Source organism: Aulonocara sp. 'chitande type north' Nkhata Bay, linkage group LG13, assembly GCF_057382095.1.
Source record: "Aulonocara sp. 'chitande type north' Nkhata Bay isolate Kocher_YH1m ecotype deep benthic linkage group LG13, A_spYH_male_GT1.1, whole genome shotgun sequence".
Classification (NCBI taxonomy): domain Eukaryota; kingdom Metazoa; phylum Chordata; class Actinopteri; order Cichliformes; family Cichlidae; genus Aulonocara; species Aulonocara sp. 'chitande type north' Nkhata Bay.
In genome coordinates, this window is record NC_141356.1 from 9,363,834 (window position 1) to 9,384,408 (window position 20,575).

Genomic DNA, 20,575 nt, shown 5'->3' on the forward strand with positions numbered 1-20,575 from the left:
TCTGAAAATTGAAGCCAGTGTGGAAGTCATGGAGTTAAATAAGTAGTTAGGAAGAGGGATGTAAGGATGCATGCACAAGTGTCTCAGATCTGCACTCTTTCTAATGGCAGGAAGGGGGTGACTCTTCAATAGTAAAGAAGTCTTTGGGGGAAAGTCCAAGTAGGGCAACTTGTACTTCTTGTGATGTACAATTCACTTTCATGCAACCGAGCAGCATCCTCTGTGTCTCAGTCGGATTCACCCCTCGCTTATGAAAAATAACACCAAACATGAGGCTTCGAAGCAATTCACTGATCAGTGTCTGAGGTCATAGTGTCTACATCCTCCCTTTGCAGAGTCTGTGGGGGAAATACTTATGATTTACAGTATGTAATCATCTGCCCTCGTAGCAAAGGAACTATATACTGTGTTCAAACAGGAACACAGTATATAGCAGCTCCACTGCAAACCAGTTTTACTGGTAATAGTAGTTAATGATGGTTTCCTCGGGGAGCAGTACTAAGCTTTCAGGATTTGTAATCTCAGATGGTTTGCGTAAAAGAAAATTAAAAGGAGATTTTAGACTTAAACATTTTATAGATGTTTTTATAGCTGTATAATGGGGCACACGTGTGAAGAAAATTTTAGTTGCTGTGAGGAGCAGCACTCAGCCTGTGGAAAAGGTTTTATATTGTTATAACATTTTCTGTAGCCCACTGAAGAACTTTAATATATAACCTTGTCAGTTTCATCAGGGTTATCTCAGGTTAAGCTCGGAGACTTTCCTTACAGAAGGCCTGTCGGTGACAGACAGAAGGTCTCCACTGGTGATACCACTGAGTTGTATTGTAACATCTGGCATTTTTATACTCAGTCTTAAATTTTATTCTTGTTTTTAGATGATATTTTTAACGTGTCACACTTTCATTATGCAGTTTCTGTGTTTGATAGTATCCTACGTAGGCTGCTTGTCATCTGTTGTGTGCGTGTGTCTATCTATCTATGTGCCTAGCCCTCAACAAACGTTTTGCCTTCTTTTGTCCTTTATATTTAGGCAGCGATTCATCCCATTCTCTAAAATACTCTGACAAATGCCTCTGCTAGAAACTCAGAAGTGTTGCCATCATACAAACAAAACACAAAGCAGCCATCTGCCCTATTGACAGCGATGGTCCTGAGGCACGATTCCCTGCTGGGCGCTGAGATCGCAACCATGTTGCTCCTTGACCATTCAGACCCCCAGTCTGTGCATCCTTCAACAAGCAAGAGCCCTGCAGTATGTCACTGAGTCCTGGCTCTCATCCAAAGAGGTGACCCTGCCTCTCCAAGGATGCAACACACAAAGCTGTGCCCCCCTACACACACCACAAACAGAGACAAAGGTCAAGTAGACAAACAGGGTCTGTGATAATAAAGGCTTTTGCAAGCTCAAAGTAAACCCATACCACCTAACCTTTTCTCTTCTGAACACAACTAGAATAGACTGAGTGGAAAGAACAGCTCATATGTGGTGCACAAAATCATTACCAGCTATATTTATCCATCTGTAAAACAAAAATTGCTCCAACAACCTGTAGAATAAGAGCCAGTCGCTGTTTGTCTGCCAAAGAGTCTATCCATCTGGTGATTGAACTATAAAAGAAGCACAAGCATCTGTATGGACTCAAATGCTCACCAGGATCCACACTCTCACCTCCTCAGCTCACTCCTTAAGTCAGGTGAGATGGGTGGCAACCCGTAACATGACTTGTCCTTTGTGATTTAGAACCTCTGAGTTCGCAGACGGAAACAATGAACCAGTCAGAAGAAAGATATTGTTTTGTCTAAAATGGTTTACACACAGGAAGAGCGGAAAGGTGGGAGATGAGTTGATGTCAAAGCCTAAAAAAAGGTACAAAAGGTATGTGAGAAGGTGGGAAGAGGAAGACAAATTGTGTAGGTGAGAGACAGACTGCAATGTGAGAAGGGGCTCTAGGAGACAATGGCGTATGAAAAAAAGGTGTGAGAGCATGATGTGGTAGGTGATGTGATGCACTGAGGAGACGTTGCTCTGGTTAGAGGACAGCAGGAGTGAGAGGAAATTCCTTGGAGCCTGCTGCTTTATATACGTCTCCTTGTTTATTAGTCTGAGGAACACAGAGTCTTCGCGTCTGTATTAAAAAGAAGCAGAGAGCACAGAAAAGCCTTACCTGTGCAATCGGTCCTCCAGTAGTTCAATATACTTGCTGGTGTTCTCTTTCAGGCGGCTTTCTGAGTGAGAAAAAAAGAACAAAGAGAACAACAGCACGTTACCTCTAATACTGTTAACATTGACGCATCAATAGCTATGGTATACATGTTAGAAAAGTTAGTTGTCATCACTTGGTGACGGCATTGTGCAGAGAAACTGCAACAGTACACTTCACTTTAGAGGAGCAGCTGGCTTTCTCTTAACACAAACACACAAATGAGGAGAGATCACTGCCTCTACTCTCAGAGGGGATAAAACTGTAGATGGCCCAAGGATAAAAGGGGATTTTATCATGGCATAGTTCTTTATATCTTGCCAGATTTTCTGTGGGGCATGAAGTTGGATGGATTGCTTATGTTGCTTCCTGTGCCCTTCTGCCAGCAGTGAGTTGTGCCTGAGGAGGCTGGTTGAGCAGTAGTCAGGATGGAGAGGAGGACTGAGCTGCGTTAATGAGCTCATGTATGAAACATGAGAATATGCCCTGCCCATAGGAGCTTCCAATCCTTGAGCACAATAGGAATAGGAAACATAGATGCTATCTATATATATCTATAGACAGATAGACCCGAGTTATAACATACAATCCAAACCTTCCTACTCTTCCTCAGTAAAACATAGCTATTCCTATACATTTATACATTCTCAACAATCCATTGGAACCAGGGAGCACTGGTTCCCACCTTGGAGTCAAAGGATCACAGACACTGCAAGACAATAATAATGAGGCTACTCTAAGTGGAAGCTATTGTCTAGAAAAATAGTAAAATACTGAATATAGAGCAGATGGTGTAAAATTTTCATCTAACATTTGGTAAAAAACAATTTTTTTAAAGGGAGTACGATTATATTTTACATGAGTGCATACTCCTACTTAAAATACAAACTTTAATGAAGAACTAGGAAAGCCAAAAACAATTGGGAAACTGTTATGTTTTGTGATGCCGCTTAGGCTGCTCACACAGAGACAAAGTCTGCAGATTGAAATACAATTTGCATCATTGTCTTGATGGTGGTTAATAGACAGCATCAGCTTGGGGGTGACATATTCTCGGGGCCAGGCACAGCAGGAAGAAAAGGAAAATGTCAGCGACAGTAGCGTGACAAACACTTTCCACACTCTTGCACACACACACACGCACACACACACTCCTGTCTGTACTTGAAGGATGAGCTGAGATGGAGCTAGTTGGGTTATTTATGGGGGCTTGAATGTGGGAGTCACAGGAAGGGATGTTACTCGTTTCAGTCAAAGTGGCCAAATCTGTGCAATCAGAGGCCGCTGGAGAAGCTATCACATATCTGCTGTATGTGGACCAGACAGCTCACTTACCAACCCTCTAATTGCCACGTGAGATCTTATCCTACCTGATAGAGCTTCCCCTATCAACTTCCATTCACGCTGGCTCTGTTAAGCAGCTTGCAAGCAGATAGCCGCTGAATAATACATGGAGGGCATTAAGCCTGACTTTAGCTGGCAGAGAGCGAGTTGCCAAACTGAGCTACAGCTTGAACAACAGCAAGACGGATAGAAACAGATGAAGGTGGGAGATTGACACACAAGTGCATTAACTGTTTACTTAATATTTCTTGCCATGCTATACACAGAGGAGAGTGCGCCGTCCTGTCGCCATGCCAACCAGTGGTAAAACTACGGCGGTTTTTCAGGCGTGACAGATAAAAATAATCTTTTCTTTATAGAATGGGACGAGAAATCAAGCGCGCAGAGCCTCCTCCTGCGCAGAGTGGAACCAGAGCACTGGGTGATATTACCACTTCCTGTAAGACTGCGGGAGGCTGCTGTCATGGGCAGGCAATGCGAATAAAATCGGCACTAAAAAGCCCATAAAGAAGACAGTCGCTCTGTTACTCCCTGATGCGTGCCGTGGCATATTTGGTGTTGAAGGAACTTCACAAAGGCGTTCACAGAGCCCACATCGGAAATTCATGAGCTCAGACTCCCTTCACACTAGTGATCTCAGCAGGCATTAAACATCACTGATTGCTGTCAAAGACCCCGGCCAAAATCGAAAAGGCCATTCATTCATAACGCAAGCAGAACTGAGACACCATTGAAGGATGTGGAGAATGGGTTACTGGGTGCTGCGACAATGTCATTTGCTTTATATATGAATCAGAATTTGTTAGACTAATCGAAGCTAAATTGCTTCAGCTAAATAGCTCTAACACTCTAAGACAGAAAAAGACGAGTCTGATGGTTACAAACTCTGATGTGACAGACAAACCTATGAAGCAGGATGTCACAACTGTAGCAGAGTTTACAAAGTTTCTGTCAGTGTGTCCTGATAAGGGACCCAAAGAGCAGAATGAGCTCAGGAAATGCAAAAAAAGACTTTTTATTTAGGTGGAGCACATAATCCAAGGCCTGGTAAAACAAACAGACACGCAGACCAGAAAACACAAGAGGAAGTCCGCAGTCCAACAGCATGACACAACAGAGAACTAAAACAAACTGAGGCTTTAAATAGACACAGGGAATCAGGAAAATCGGAAACGCCAGGGTGACAAGACACAGCTGAAATTAGTCAGAGACTAATGAAACAGGATAAAACTAAATACAATGCACACAAATAAGAGATGAACAAAGTAAAACAGGACATCACCAAACAGAGATGGAGATTTATCCAGAGAGGAAAAAGAATAAACGGAAACTCCAGGAGTCACCTATAAATCATGTCCATAAATATTAACAATAACTAGGCTACAAAATATGATGAAAATAAAACTAAGAAAAGCTAAGAATAGACACATGGTGAAACCAAAAGTCAAGCAGAGAATATTCAATAATAGACAGAACTTAAAATTTCAAAACTCAATCACAGTTATGGGTTTTACAGAAAAAAGTTAATATAGGCAAGGTGTTTTCAGTGCCTCCTGCATCACGAGCATTCAAAGAGCTCTCCAACTCTAAGTGAATAATGCGGTCATTTCTTCAGCGCCTTAACAACAAAAGCACCCAAACGTCTGTGAGGCCTTCTTGTTGTCAAACAAATTAGAGGCGGCTCTGCGCTAACAGAGCACCGGTGACATGCTTGTTATAAAAGCCTGTGCAATAATAAGGCAGAAGACAAAACTGTGTGTCTGTAATTGAGCTGAAGGCACTGACTGTGATGAATGTGTTTAAGCTTGGCTAGGTCTGTCTGAGTGTGACAGCGCTGCAGGTAAAACACAAACACGCAGTAGGCATATGGAGCCACTCCCACCATATATACCTGAACCTAACAGCAGCAGAGCTGACGGAGGGACAGCCTGATATAGGACAGATGCTCAATCACCCATGATGCTCTAGCTGTAGCATGCACAGATTGCAGCTGGCATAGCGGAGCATATTGTTGGGTTGTGCTTGAATGCACAACAAAAAGAATCACTTGACAAGTAATTGGGTGTGTGCAAAACTGTAGTTGGGTTGTGTTTTGGTCTTTTTTAAGTGATGGGTGCTAAACTGCTCAGCTGAAATCTTAAGAAATGCTCACTGTCATTGTATGTCAGTAAATAGAAACTGTTTAGAAGAGGCTCTAAACTATATTTCTACTGAAGCAAGCTGCAAATATATTTTTTGTTTTTGACAACTGAATCCAAGAAGCAACATTCCTCGGCAATGAGGAAGTCTCCCAAAAAAGTGCAGAGCACTCTCAACGCTTCACCAGCTCAACAATTCCGCCCCATTAAACATGCATCCTATTATTCCCCGGGTTTCCTCTTGGAACTCCGGGTTAGTACATTTTCACTAAAATGCATCTTCCCCCCCATCATCTCCCACTTGTATATGCGAGCAATATATCATCTTACTCTGGTGTTTTCGTTTAGCTGCAAATTTGTGGCTCATGAGATAAATATACTTAGAAACTCCAGTCGTTTTAGGGGAAATTAAAAAATACAATATTACAGAAATACCAAGTAATTCCACAAGATGGAAAGTCGGCTGCTTTCAGTGTGAGCCAGTGTGGTGGACTGACAGTCTGGCGTTACATCCCAAACCAAACAGCTGCAACATTTTTTGAGCTTTACCGTGTTTGCAGTGCACGTAGAAGAGAAGGAAGGCACAGTAGGGATATAAAACATTTGTTTCAGCGGTATGTAATTGAAGAAAAGACCTGATTGATTGATTGACGGAGCCTGATTGGAGTGGTACCTCAGTCAATTGTGTTTTTGCAGTAATTCTTTCAATGATAAATTCATAATGGAATGACAGGAAGAAAAAAATACTCAATATTGCTGAAACTTCAGAGACAAAGACCAAAAAACATCCTTCCCCCCCCCCCAAGTCCACTTAACCACCGTGCCGCTCTCAATCACTCAGATGCTCTTCAGAGAAGAGCTGTCACACATTCCATCATGTTCTCAACAGAAGCACCCTAAAAGAGCCAGAGCTATGAATAAATCATATGTGTCCTCGCCTTTACTGTAAGAGAAAATTGCATTTGTCTAATAACACAGAGTGACTTGTATTGATGTGCACTTAAATCCGACTAGCACCGCACAGTTGGGTTCGAACTGACTGGCTTTAAACTACGGCACGAGCAACAGGAGCTGTATGGAGAAACAATAGCTGGTACAGTAATTAAATGGGTTCCAGTTGAGCCGCGTGAAGCAGAAAACAAGAGAACTGCTGGCATTGTAACAATGGCAGTGAACAGGCATTACCACACTACTTGGCTAAATGAAGAGGAGCACAGTCTGATGCAGCTTTCCCCATATGAAAGTCCTCACTACTGGGGGTCATTTACGCATCTTATTCAGCTCTTCAATTATTTATTTGTAAATTTAGCGTCGCTCGAGATCTCTCTTGGGGACAAAATTATACTCTCAGCGGGGAATCAAACCTCTGGCCATAATGGCTGTGGTATTCATCAGCAAACGTGCCAACGGCAATTAGGGACATAATGGCTCCCAGGCCAAAAAGCCCCCACACCGCAAGCACTCAACAAGCTGAAGCTGTGTGGCTTCAGCTTGTTGATGAATTTCTATCTTTACATGGCATCAGCAGGACTATTCATTGCCTCGGAGCTCACGCGATGACAATGGGCATGCTGTTTTCTTTGTACGGGATGACACTAATACCACAAGCGCGCGTGCTAGAAATGCCTCGGAAACCTAAAAGGATGGCCATCTTGGCTTTGACTTAGACAGTAATTTCTAATCCCCTCCAGCTAAAGAAATGGTAATGTGCTGTTGGTGGGCTATCAGTTTCCAGCAAGTGTGTGCCAACCCCTTATTACCAAATAGGATGACAGTTTAATGAGCCCCTTGCTTGGTGTCAGCAACACATTTTGAAATTGCGCCTGCTGCCATATTGTGTGCGCCCACTTGAGCGTTTGAGCACGCCGCGCAACCAATCATTAACTTGCCGTCTTCTCTGTGACGTGTTACCACCTGACTCCAAATCCTTTGTTTAGCCGCCGCAGTTTCGTACCACTGGTTTCCCAGCCTGCAGAGCTACATTATTCAAGATGAGGCACACACGCACGCTGCGTTTAGGCTGCTGAGGTGAACGTGGTGATGCTTGTCATGGAAGAGATCAGTGTTATCCCTGGCTGTCAAGCAGACCGAGGTGTTCTTGGGTGTGCTTCCACAACAAAAATCCAGTGGAGGTCGATGAAACATAATCACTTTGAAATGAAAAGAGCTGCTTTCTCCTATAATGATATACAATTATAGACTGGATGTACTAAAATAGCAAGTCTATGCATTACTATACAACCCCCTAAAAACTTCATGCAACTAAGCCTGAACAATGGAGTACAAAAATAAAAGGGTGCCCCCTAGTGACAGGAAAGGGTGCATTCAGGACAGGACAATAGCATTAAATGTGAAGCTCCAGCCACAAATCTTTATGATCTGGGTAACAGCATATGGTAGATGGGAGGTTGTAGCATTAGCTTCAGTCTGATGCCGCTTCACTTCCTGCTCTAGCCCCATCACTTCACCACCCCCCCCTCTCCCGCCCTCCCCTCATCCTCCCGTCTGCGTGTCTCAGTGAGGGAAGTGACCTTTTTTAGAAATCTCCCTGTGACTGATGGACTAGAGAGAGTACCACTGCAGGTGGTGCCGTCAAAATCCATTTAGATCTCTACCAAATGCCCACGCGCCAAATCAATCTAAAGACTGAACCCTAAAAAAAAGAATTAAAATTTTTTTAAAAAGACAAGCCCCCGTTCCTTAAGATCTTAATCGAGTTGGAGAGCGTGTGAACGCTGATGCATCATGTCTGCGCACACTGGCTCGAAGGTAACCGGCTAACTTTACACAATTAAAGCTCAATTCCCTCGCACCACCCTCGCCACCTCGCCTCTTCGCGACTGCCAATCCTTGCTGGTAACTCGTTTGAAGCCGATTCCCCCGCTGACAGCAGATCACTTTTGCTTCATTTGGGAGAAAAAGTCATTGTTCATTGATGTCCTCTCACAGTGTGGAGCAACATCAAGAGGCGACTTGTCTTTCAAAGAGCTCTCATGATTCACATTTTGAACTGATATTTAAAAAGTGTATTCAAAGAAAAAGAGAGGCGCCTTTCAAGTACACAACAAACGCTTTCACGCCTCAGTGGGCAGGGAAAAAAAGAACAGCGCTGTTTCAGGTAATGCTGCACTTATTCATATTCATGCTTTAAAATGTTTATTCTAAGCTACTATAATAACTGTTTGTATGTTAACAATGGAACAAATGTGTACATGTAATGTCCCAAAGAGAATTATTACACAAACATTCCTTAAGCTGACTTTTTGTTTCTTGAGCTTTTTCACAGTTTTTCAGATTTTTGTCTTATTGTACAGGTTTCGTTCACTCTTGCTGCTCGAATCAGGCTTGTTTCCAGATGCAGCAGACAGCTGTTCTCAGCAACAAAAAACCCCCAAAAATCATAGAAGGCAAAGTGTACACAACCTGCCGAGCACCTAAGGGCAGGCAGCTGTGCTAGCTGAAGGCCAGAAACATAATCTGAATGAATGACAATATGATGTCAACTTGAAAAGCAATGTGTTAGTTTTGTGTATTAAAAAAAAATACTGCTCACACCAGCTTTATAATTATAATTCAAACATATCGATATGTTCCTTCGACCAGTTTTATTCATTTTTGTTTCTGATAGAGGGCTGGAGGAAAGGATTCATTTAAGCAAGCAGCGCTCTTAGTTTTATTAACACCGAAGGTTTTTCCTCTTAAGAAGCATGAAAGTGACTCCTGAGCTCACTGACTGGATGTTTTGTGGTTAATCACGCCTCAGGAATTCTAAAACTAAAATTGCGATATAGATTTTATGGTCATAAGTGTGTACTCTGGAGCTTTTCTCCAAAAACCTGTTGCTTATTTAGCACAGTTCTTACTCTTTTGTGCTAACGATTTAACCAGGACACTTTTTGTTGTAAAAGCTGCAACTATGAGCCACAGAATCCTGCATATGCAAATAAAATTAACTGGAATTTTATGTGTGGAACCAAAGTGGTTTCTATCTAGCCCCTACTTCAGATTTAATCCCCCATTAAACCGAATGGTAATTTTTTACATTTCAGTTTGGTACAAAATAAACAAGAAGTTATACTTCATGTAGAGCCTTACTGGAGCTAGTAGGAACATTTTATTAATCTAACTGTATGCTAATATTCACCTGTGTGAGATTTATCTTCTCAACAAATTATATAAATTCATATATCTACATAGATTTTTAAGTAATACCATAATGGGCAAAAGATGCAGCAGTTTATTGAAATCTACACATGGAAATACAGAATATAAGCCCAAAACAGACTCTGTACAGTTCTAACAAGCCTGAAAGTCAATGTTTGACTGGACTGTTTCCCTCCTCTTGACAGCCACCCTTTCATGGAGGCCATTTCTGATGAGGCTTCAGCAGCTGGATAAATTGAAGGGCCAGATGTTCCTCACAGGTCCTGTGTCAGGTCTTTTTCTAAGGACATACCGTGTTTAGATCCTGTTCATCTACTGTACACAGTTTTTATGCCTAATTCTTTCTTTTATCCAGCAGCATACTGAAATATGCTAAGATTCCAGCTAACGGCTTCTTGGGAATCTTTAAAATATGTGATGTTTGCTGATGATACAAACTTATTTTGCTCAGGAAAAGACATAAAGAAATTACTGAAAACAGTGGAAACAAAACTCATAAAGTTAAATAGATGGTTTGTATTTAATAAACTATCATTGAATGAAAGTAAAACAAAATTTATGTTATTTGGAGGTAGTAAATGAGACAAAATTGTTAGGAGTAATTATTGATGATAAACTTTGTTTGAAGCCCCACATAGAACATGTGAAACGAAAATTATCCAAGTCTATTTCTATTCTTTATAAAACAAGAGATTTTTTGAATAAGAACTGCCTTTATTTATTGTATACTTCCCTTTGTTTGCCTTATATGACCTACTGTGCAGAAATTTGGGGGAACACATACAAAACATATTTGGATTCAATATTTAAATTGCAAAAAAGAGCTATTAGAATAATAAATAAAGTTGGATATAGGGAGTCCACCAACCAGTTTTTTTGTAGGATCATCTATGTTAAAATTCATGGACATTATATATTCTAAAACTTTAGAAATGATATATCGTGTGATGAAAAAGAATGTTCCAATTTGTATTTTAAGTATGTTTCAACTAAGAGATGGAAAATATGATTTGAGGGGGTCTTATAAGTTTGAAATGCCTAAAGTGAGAACCAATGTTAAGTATAGATGTGTGTCAGTTTTGGGAGTGAAATTATGGAATGGACTTAATGATGAACTGACGATGTGTTTTTCTTTGTCATTCTTCAGGAAGATTTTAAAAATTAGTATTATACAAGTTTATAGAAATTTGGTTTGTTAACATTTTTTTGTGTTGATTTAATTTCTTGATTTATCATTGATTTCTTTTCAAACTGTTATACAACTTATTTATCAATGTTATTTATTTTCTTGGTTAAGGATTTGATTATTTCTATGGGGGTAAGGGATAGGATAAGTATAAGCCATAAGGCTTCAGCGTATTCCTTTTTTGTTGTTGTTGTTGTTGTTGTTGACTGAAATAAAAAAAATAAAAAATAAAAAATAAAAATTTCAATTTCAATTGTTAGTGCAGAAATACTATTTTATGCCCTTCAAACTGTGTTCTCATGCTAAGTTGTTTGTTATGTGTAGGCACAACAATGGTTCATCCTTTGCACCGTTAGGCACAGTTTTTAAGCTTCAGTGATTTGTAGTTCAGTGTTAAGTGATCAGGTACAAGGACTGGACTGAAAATGAAGGAAAAAGCAGCCAACGCCCAAAGAAAAACCTGCAGAACTATTGCTCGAGACCACTTTTTAAAAATTGTGATAAAGTCTTGCTCCTTGTAGAAAAAAAAATGAATAAAGTAACAGTGTTGTAGATTTATATATTAATTAATCAATAGTAAAGACAAGGGTTTGATGTTGTCAGTCATACTGGGTAGCCTCTGCCACTCACCATGCTGGGCCTCCCTCTGCTCCAGCTCCTGTCTGAGTTGCTGCCGCTGCTCCTTCATCCTGGCGAGCTCCTGGCTGCTCCCTGAGCTGAGGCTGTGCAGCCTCTTGGCCAGAGCCTCAAGTCGGTCCCGCTCCAGGTACACCGCCTTCATCTCTGCTTTCAGTTCCTTAGCACTGCTGAAGTCATTACCTGCACCGGTGCACCACAGGAGCACATTATGCTTACAACGTCCATTAACGAGCTTCTTGATCATTAATAGCGTAATTAAGTGAGGCTAATGGTGGGTGAGCCAAGTAAATGGGGTAAATAAAAAAAAGGGTAATGCAGCAGGGATGTAGTGGGGTGTGGTTGAGTGGAAAGTTACCTGAGATGGCTGCCAGTTTGGCTTCATGTAGTGCCAAAAGCTGTGTTTCAGTCTCACTGACTTTCCTCCTTAGGCTGCTGCCCAGTCTCTGACTCATGACCACCTGAGGAAAAGAAAGAGAGGAACATGCAGAGGAGAGAGCAGGGGGGGAGGGCGGTAACTAACAAAACCTTCGCAGACACATGGATCCCACAGGAGGCAAAGCTCATTTCCAATTCCACTTTCATTTTCTTTTTGACACTCATTCTTACAAGACCTTACAAATTCATTTCCGTCCTTCTGTGTTCGCTCTGCTTTGAATACACAGCAGAGCATCAACGCCGATGTGTTACCTTTGTCTATAACCTTTAGAAAGAAAGAGAGTGCTTCTCCTTTCACATGGACAGACTGGAAAATGTGAAATCCTCATAAAAGATATCATTAGAAAGTCAGAGAGGAAAAGGCCCCTGAATGTCACAGCCTGATGGGGATGCGGCACCTCAGCCCTGAGTATTCACAAAGGAGCTGATGGTCTCCATCAGCCCGTCTGGCCCTCATCTGCCCTCACCCTGTCCTTTAAACCTCTGTTATTTCCATTGTATACACTTTGAACCACAGCTACAATCCCCACAATCCGCTTCCTTCTTTTTAGGAACTGTTTTTCTTTATTTTCACTGCTCAAAGAGATTTGGATCCAGATTTTCTGACGCATGTTTTCCTTAAATCTGACACAGTTATGTGCAACACTTTGAAAAGGCAGTCAAATAGACTGTTATTTCCGAGGCAGAACATCCCCGGAGAGTTTTCTCCGCACAGAAATGTAGAAAGCGGATTTTTTTTTTTCCCCAAACAGGCTTGTATAATTTTATTTCATGCATTACATGAAGTGAAAATATTTTTTGAGTGCTTTTTCAAACTGTAGAAATTCTGACATCGCTGATTTAATTTCAAAACATCAGGCTATTTGTCAATTTCAAAAAAGTTACTTTCATGTCAGCAATCATTTTGTCACAGCAGGTGAGCAATTTTCCACTTGGTGAATATATCATCTTGGAACCAAACTTCTCATTTTAGCTTAACAATGGGCACTTTGTGATGATGGTAAATGTATATCTGGGTAGAAACCCACGACATTTCTTTCAGGTGCAGCGGCAACATCAATCAGTGATTTGATGATGGCTTTCTGAAAGACTCAGTGACAGTAGCTTTACAGAGCTAACTCTGTAGTTTCTGGATAAAAATATCTGAAAAAAAGAAAATAACTAGTAAGCAGCATATGTCCGAATGAATATGCCAAAGTACAGAGGATGACAACAATAGCTTAGATAACCACTCATCACAAAGAAAGGTATACAGAAGAGCCTCTCTGAACACAACACATTCACCTTGAAGCATATGGGCAAAAACAGCAGAAGACCACACTGGGTGAACGAAATGGTCAGCTAAGAACAGGAAAGCGATGTTGTGAAGTGTAATAATATGGAGGATATTTTCTTAGCCCAGATTGGTCCCCTTATTACCAACTGAGCATGTACTGTTGCTGACTACGCTCACCTTTTTATAACCAGTGTGTCCATCTTCTAATGGTTGCTTCCAGCAGAATAACATATGTGACAAAGATCACATCATCTTAAACTGGTTTCGTGGACATGGCAGTGAGTTCTCTGTACTCAATTCCCTCCACAGTCACCAGAGCTCAATCCAGTAGGGCACTTCTGGGTTGTGGCGGAACATGAGAATCACATCGTGGATGTGCAGCCGACAAATCTGCAGCAACTGTGTGATGCCGTCATGTCGATATGGACCAAAATCTCAGAGAAATGTTTCCAGCAGCTTGTTGAATCTGTGCTACAAAGAATAAAGGCTAATGGATGTCCAACATCATCCAGTACTAGCAAGGTATAGATGAGCTCATGGTTTGGATCTCACCCTAAAAGTGTCAATCTGACAACACGCACTGCCAAGCAGCCCCAAATGATGAATTGCTTTTTGGGGAAGAGGAGAGACGTTGCAGGTAAACAGATGTGGGGATTAGAGTTTTTAGAACCCAGTGTGGTACACTGAAACACACTAAAGCTGACGTTGTTTGCTCTACATGTACTCTTGCAGATGCCTCAGGATTTTACAGTTGAACAACATGAACTCCATGTTGAAAGTCATACCCGAGACTATTTGACTCAGTTCTCATCACCAGTGACCATCTTTGACATGAAAAATTCAGGTCAGTTTGAGACAGACACTGACCGCTCTCACGGCACATTTAGCGTCTGTACTGATGCATATGTGCAAGAGAGATCTAAATGCAGTAGCAGCACAGAAGTGGTGCAAAATCTCAACATTAACAGGAACCGCTGCTACATCCAAATCAAGTTTTTGCTTCTTATGGTCTTCTGATTACACCGTGTGCAGCTTTGTGCCTCCTTTGTGCAGGAAGCACAAAGGAAAAGCAAACCCTTGATAAGCATGAGTGAATTCTAGTTATACAGCAGCATGCAAACCCAGGTAAACACACAAACAATGGACACGGGCTTCAAATCACTACGTTAGCCATGTTTTACTCATTTAGTTGATTTTAAAAGTGTGCATTTAAGCAAATCGGACAGCTTTTTCATCATCAGGTGTTGTAATAATTTTACGGATGATTTAGAATTTAGGGAGGATTTATTCAAAATGACAACTCCTGTGACTCTTGCAAAAAAACTGGAGAGTTTACTGCCTTGTCAAAGAGAAACAAGCTCATGAATACAGACACTGACATTTAGTACATATATTAAAAACACCAAAGCTCGCACAAGACACATAATGTGTATTTTGACTTACTGCTTATTAGATATTCACACACATTCAGTCATCGTCGACATGCTGAGAAGAGAATGAGATGATATAGAATAAATCAAGTCAGCGGAACAGTGGCTTACCTTAGCAGTGGCTTCCTTAATGGACAGATTTAATGCCTGCTCCTGCTCCTGGAGTCTGCAAAATAAAAACATAAATGTCACAGTGCAGGACTAAAGGTAATTTTTTCCATTTTGGGGATGAAATCGGGAGTTATCAATATGATATCTCCTGTTCCAATCTAGATTTTTGTTTTTTTTGGGTTTTTTTAGCTTCTACTCATCTGGCAGCTAATCGCTTAACGGTTTGCAAACTAACAACTATCAAACTGAACCTTGGATAACTTTTTAAAGGACAGTCTTGAGAGTGTTTGTCCAGTGGATGGGAGCAAATATTCAACGACCAGTTCAGCCATGCACAAAAGTGAGACATTTCTTTATATTTTGCAGCTAATTATCTAGATTGCAGTCTTTTAACGTGTTCTTGAGGAATCGTTCTCCTGGCTGTCTAAAGGTCTTTCAAGGTCTTTCTTTAGACATTGGCCATATTTTTATCATTTTATCCAGTCCTTTTACCTGACCACTCTCAGAGGAACAGCTTTTTATTTGTTAAGCCACTTAAAACTGACTTATGAATCATTCACGGACAAAAAAATAAATCTAATTTAAGGTCTGAACCAGTGTTGTACTCTACACATATGATAACATAGCAGCCTGTCATGAAAACGCATCATTTGTTCACATTTGTTTAGTTGAATAGTTGCACCAACAAGGTGACTTACAAAGAACTTTTAGCCAAAAACTTAGTGTGCAGACATAGTGTGCAGTGTCCTTAAAAACCTTGACAAGTTAAAGAGAAAGCAAGATGTTGCAAACATATAACTGTTGATCTAGATAGTTAAAGAAGAAAGTTTCATTGGCAAAAGGTCTTCATCAGCATATACGAAGGAGGTGAGGAGAGAAGTACAACAGTGAGTGTCTAAAGCCAGCTGTAAAACACAGTGGAGGCTCCGTCATGGTGTATGGCCACATTTCAGCCAGTGGTGATGGGAATGGAATTATAAACGCAGGAAAGTACCATCAGATTTTGATTGGCCATGTAATCTGGAAAGCGTCTGATTGGCAACAGCTTCATTTTTCAGCATGACAATCATCCCAAACACACCGCCAGTGCAATAAAAACATACCTAGATAGAGAAACACACATTGGAACACTATCAGTCATGGATTGGCCTCCCTGTAGCCCAGACCTCAACATTAATGAAGAGTTGTGGGATCATCTTTACAAAAAACAAAACAAAAAGGCAGCCAAGATCCAAAGTAGTCCTTAAAGAAGCTTGGAGAACTATATTGAAGACTACTTAAAGAAATTACAAGAATGTCTTCCTAAGAGCTCAGGCCATACCATCACCACCAATTTTCAAGTTCATGTGGGTTAGCTTAAGACTTTCTTACCTCTCTTAGCTTCTTAAACATCTTGGCATACAGAAGATAAAAGACTTGTGGGTATCTCCATACAGAGTAAGTTCTTTGAACACTGTTCATCTTAGGTTGTAAAAAAATACATATAAGCTGATACTGTGTGCAAACACGAGCATAAGAGACCTGCATTGTGAGGACACGAGCTTTAAATTTTGCATTTGGAATCAAATGCTGTAACCAGTGAAGCTTGAGCCTGCATCTGGGTGGCTTACTTTAGCGTAAGAAAGAGAAACGCTGTGAGCGAGTGTGCCCCTTTTTGGAATACTGACCTGAAATAAACTACATCAAAATAAAGAGAAGACTAAACCTGAAAAACACCTTCCATTGTAAAATATGGCTCAATATTTGTGTTTTCTTTAACTGGCCTGTTGGATTCAACTCTAGCCCAATATTTCAGACAATAAGGGAAAACAGGACAACCCATTAAGGTCACACTACTTGGTGACAGATCTAAATCAATTACAAGATGGAGAAAAATGAGCATAAAATCCATTATGCACAGTACAGTCACCTTGAGACAGTCCCAATTGTCTCACAAAAATCATTATGTCCACTCCATGTTATTCAAGCTGATGCTCAGAGTGAGTCAGAGTTAAATGTTGTCTCTGAACATCAGTCTTATAGCGCCGAGTGGATTTCTTTAATTCAGTATTCGTGTGGAAAAAAACCTGATACGAGACAGAAATATCCTGTGTTGTTTGGAAAAGGGGCGACTGCAACACAATCATCACGGTGACCCGTGGCAAGCCACCCACAGATGTGCAGCTGAATATCCAATCTGAGGTCGCAATTTCAATCAGCAACGAGAATAAATGCGTTTCAGCCGGGGTGAGAATAAGCCAGATATCAAATTATGCCAGTGGTGGTGGGTCACACCGCCAAGAAGGCGATAAGTACAATTTACATGTCTTTCTAACGAGTGGCAAGATGGAGAGGCTTTCCACAGTGCTCCCTTGCAAGCTATTAACTTCAGAGGATATGATGCAAAGTGATCGTTAGCATCTAAGAAAAAAGCCATTAAAATTCAAAGCAGGTTCAAGCAGGTGTGAGAGAAGAAGACTGAAGGCACGTGGGATAAGAAACTAGCTGTCCTCTCTGAATCTAAGAAACAAGTTACTCCTAAAGGGCTGCAAACTGCTTTACATTACATCCATTTGTCAGTGGCTTTTGTTTATAAAGACTTGAAATACATGAGCTGAACCTCTCCAGGAACAATAGGCATCCAGTGCTGCATGGGCAGATCTGTCGATCACCGAACAAAGTGAGCAATTTTGCCTGTAAGCTGATAAAAAGGGTAATGATTCATGTAAATGCAAGGCTAGGTGTCTTCTGTGCTGTTACTGGAGGTGTTGATTTGGTTGAAACGTGATGGTGTGATTTTGACAATTCTGCTGAAAGATTTATTCAAAGTGCCACTTTGTCTAAGGATGGATGAAGCTGAGAGGCGATGACTTAGAAACAGCAGATCGCCACTGACACATCAACTTCAAAATGGGCTAATTAAATGTATGTAACATGATGAAAGAGAAAAAAAACCCTATGGACAGACTGTTGCATGGTCACCAGCATTTGCAGCTCTATAGCAGCCCCACCTGGCCGTTCCAGGTATTGCACAAATACAAATACTGACCACTGCATAAGAAGTGAGCACATCTGACAGACTTGTACTAAACAAATGCTTTATGCATAGTAACCACACCAAGATCTTGCACAAGGTTAAATTATCATTACTGTGGCTAATTTTGCCCAAATTAATTGATATTTTCATATTTTTATCAAAGTAATATTAAATACAAATCTGGCTTCTACTGCACATTTTGAGTAATATTAAATAAGAAGATGCACCTCCTGGAGTTTTTATGAAAAATGAAAGAATACAAAACCTTTTGACTGCACTGGATAAACGTTACCTGTCTATTAAGCTGGCGTCAGGTAACAAAAATACTTCTTCTACATTTACAGTAAAGAATTATGTTTAAAACTCCAGTCCTCCTGCTGTCAGAGGAGGAAACCATCATAAAGTGGATAAACAAATAGCTGTCATGGAGGATGCTGTGATGTTTGGCAATTTGTCAGCTTCAGGGCTTGTTTTCCTCATTCCTGACATACACTGTGCCGATTCCTCTATTGTATATAAATATTAGGGGTGCAACGATATTCGTATCGATATTGAACCGTTCGATACAGTGCTTTCGGTTCGGTACGCATATGTATGAACAATACAACATTTGTAATTTATTTTATCAACTTTCCTTCTGACGATGCTGTCTGTGTTGAGCGCTCAGTGAATCTGCGTTCGACTACTCCGCCTAGGCTGCACTGTCGAGCGCAGATCCACTGAGCGCTCAACACAGACAGCATAGTCAGGAGGAAGAGCGCAGGGCAAGCTAGCGAGACAGAAGTTAAGCTCTCCTTGCAAGATGGACCTCCCCCACCCTCATTCAGATCTGGCGTTTGGAATTATTTTGGTTTTCATGTGACGTATGACCCTGAAGGTAAGCGAGTCATGGACTAAAGTAAAACAGTATGTTGGATGTGCCATGCAATGCTTAATTACATTGGTGTGAACTAGTGTGTTAGCGCAGTTAGCTCGTTAACGTGTTAGCTGTCTAGCCCCATGCACGGGGCGATCGGCGGTAGCTCGTTAACGGAGATTTGCCGTGTTGTGGCGTTAAGGTCATTTCAACGAGATTAACCTGAAAACACTAGTGGGAACACAACGAATATGACTGCACACTTACGCCGACATCATCCTAGTGCAAAGACAAAAACAACAAGCATGCTACTAACTTTAGCCGAGTCATTTAGACAGCTGTTAGCACGTGATTCTCCTTATGCTGCTGAGAATATAGCCCAGAAGAAGCGGATAGTATAGCTTTTATTTTGGAAAGAGCCATTTCTCTGTAATAAACTCTCTTTTCCAAAGATGAGTGATTCCTCAATCAGATACAGGGCTTGCAAACTCGCTAGCCCGACGTCCCGGAGCTAGCGATCTTTCCAGTCGGGCTACAAAAATCTCTCTGCCCTGCCCGTCGGGCTATTGTAGGAAAAATATATGTCAATGCTTTTGCATTCTTTCAGAAATGTAGCTGGGTAATTATGTCATTGGCATCGGTGAGCCACTGTCAATATGTGACATATTGAAATCGCGTTTGAATTTGCGCTTGTTTTTTTGCTTTCACTTTGCAATGACAGCACTGATCTGTGAGTGATGATAATTTGTGCACCAATTCCTCTGACATCGTCTTATTAATCGTTAGCTTACTATGCAAACATGACAAGTGAAATCTCCCGCAGCTTAAACATGTGAGAGGTTGATCGCGCAGAGAATCGCTGAGCTTATGTGAGTCCGTGTGTAAAAGTAGCAGGATATATATTTTAGTTCTGCTGAGCCAAATAAGACAGGTCAGGGTGAAGAAGTGACAGCCAAAGAAAAGCTTACCACAAAACGGAGAAGTTATGACAAATGAGACTATAAGGCAAAAAGAAAGTGCAGCTTTATGGTTTCATGGACAAAAGAATTTCTGTGGCTGCAGTATGACGAGCTAAATAACCAGGGCTGCACATAAGTGGTCCGCAGGTGCGCATTCGCTGTCAAAATAAAAAACACGCACAAGGGTTAGGGTTAAATTTAAAAACTGTACTTTTGAGTTAAAATATATATTTATAATTTTAATAAATGACAAATTAAAAAGGCATGAACATTTTTTTGTATCGAAAAAATATCGAACCGTGACACCAAAGTATCGAACCGAACCGTGAATTTTGTGTATCGTTGCACCCCTAATAAATATGTAAGTAGAAATACATCAAATTAACACAACAACACAAATTATGTTACCTTCAAACTAGTTCTGAGTAAAGGTTATGCATGCAAAGGCCCAATCAGCAGACACTTTTCACAGTTTAGGTGTTAGATCCGGCTCGACCAATCAAACTGAGAGTCCAACGACCGACAGGAGAAACTGTAATACCGACGTGCAAAATTCAAAAGGTGTGAAAATGTTTTCTCAATGCTCAAGACCTCAATTTCCATTTTTCACATACATTTGCACATTTTCTTAACTATTCTGCTCGCTAGCAGAAACAGATCCTGGAGAGCAAAACTCCTTTAATACATCCAAAGATCTGCAGTGAAGGCTTTGATTCCCTCATTTGAAGTTTTTCCCTAAATACAGATGAGGACAGAATTACTAGTGAAGTGTTTTTGAGGAGATTACAGTTCCAGAAACGTTGAATCATCCCCACAT

General features: G+C 40.8%; 1 protein-coding gene across 3 annotated transcripts in view; it reads right to left on the reverse strand.

The window, feature by feature from the left end:
- The window catches only part of disc1 (DISC1 scaffold protein), a 50,825-nt gene that overhangs the window by 17,631 nt on the left and 12,619 nt on the right, over positions 1–20,575 (reverse strand). For all 3 annotated transcript variants that reach the window (XR_015124379.1, XM_086258597.1, XM_086258595.1), the window contains 4 exons: positions 14,928–14,982; positions 12,031–12,133; positions 11,667–11,855; positions 2,169–2,229 (listed from right to left, as the gene is read on the reverse strand). Coding sequence is in view for 2 of the 3 variants with exons in the window: in XM_086258597.1 (XP_086114723.1) it covers positions 2,169–2,229; positions 11,667–11,855; positions 12,031–12,133; positions 14,928–14,982 (408 nt within the window). In the remaining variant the exon portion in view is untranslated. The remainder of the gene's footprint in view (positions 1–2,168; positions 2,230–11,666; positions 11,856–12,030; positions 12,134–14,927; positions 14,983–20,575) is intronic.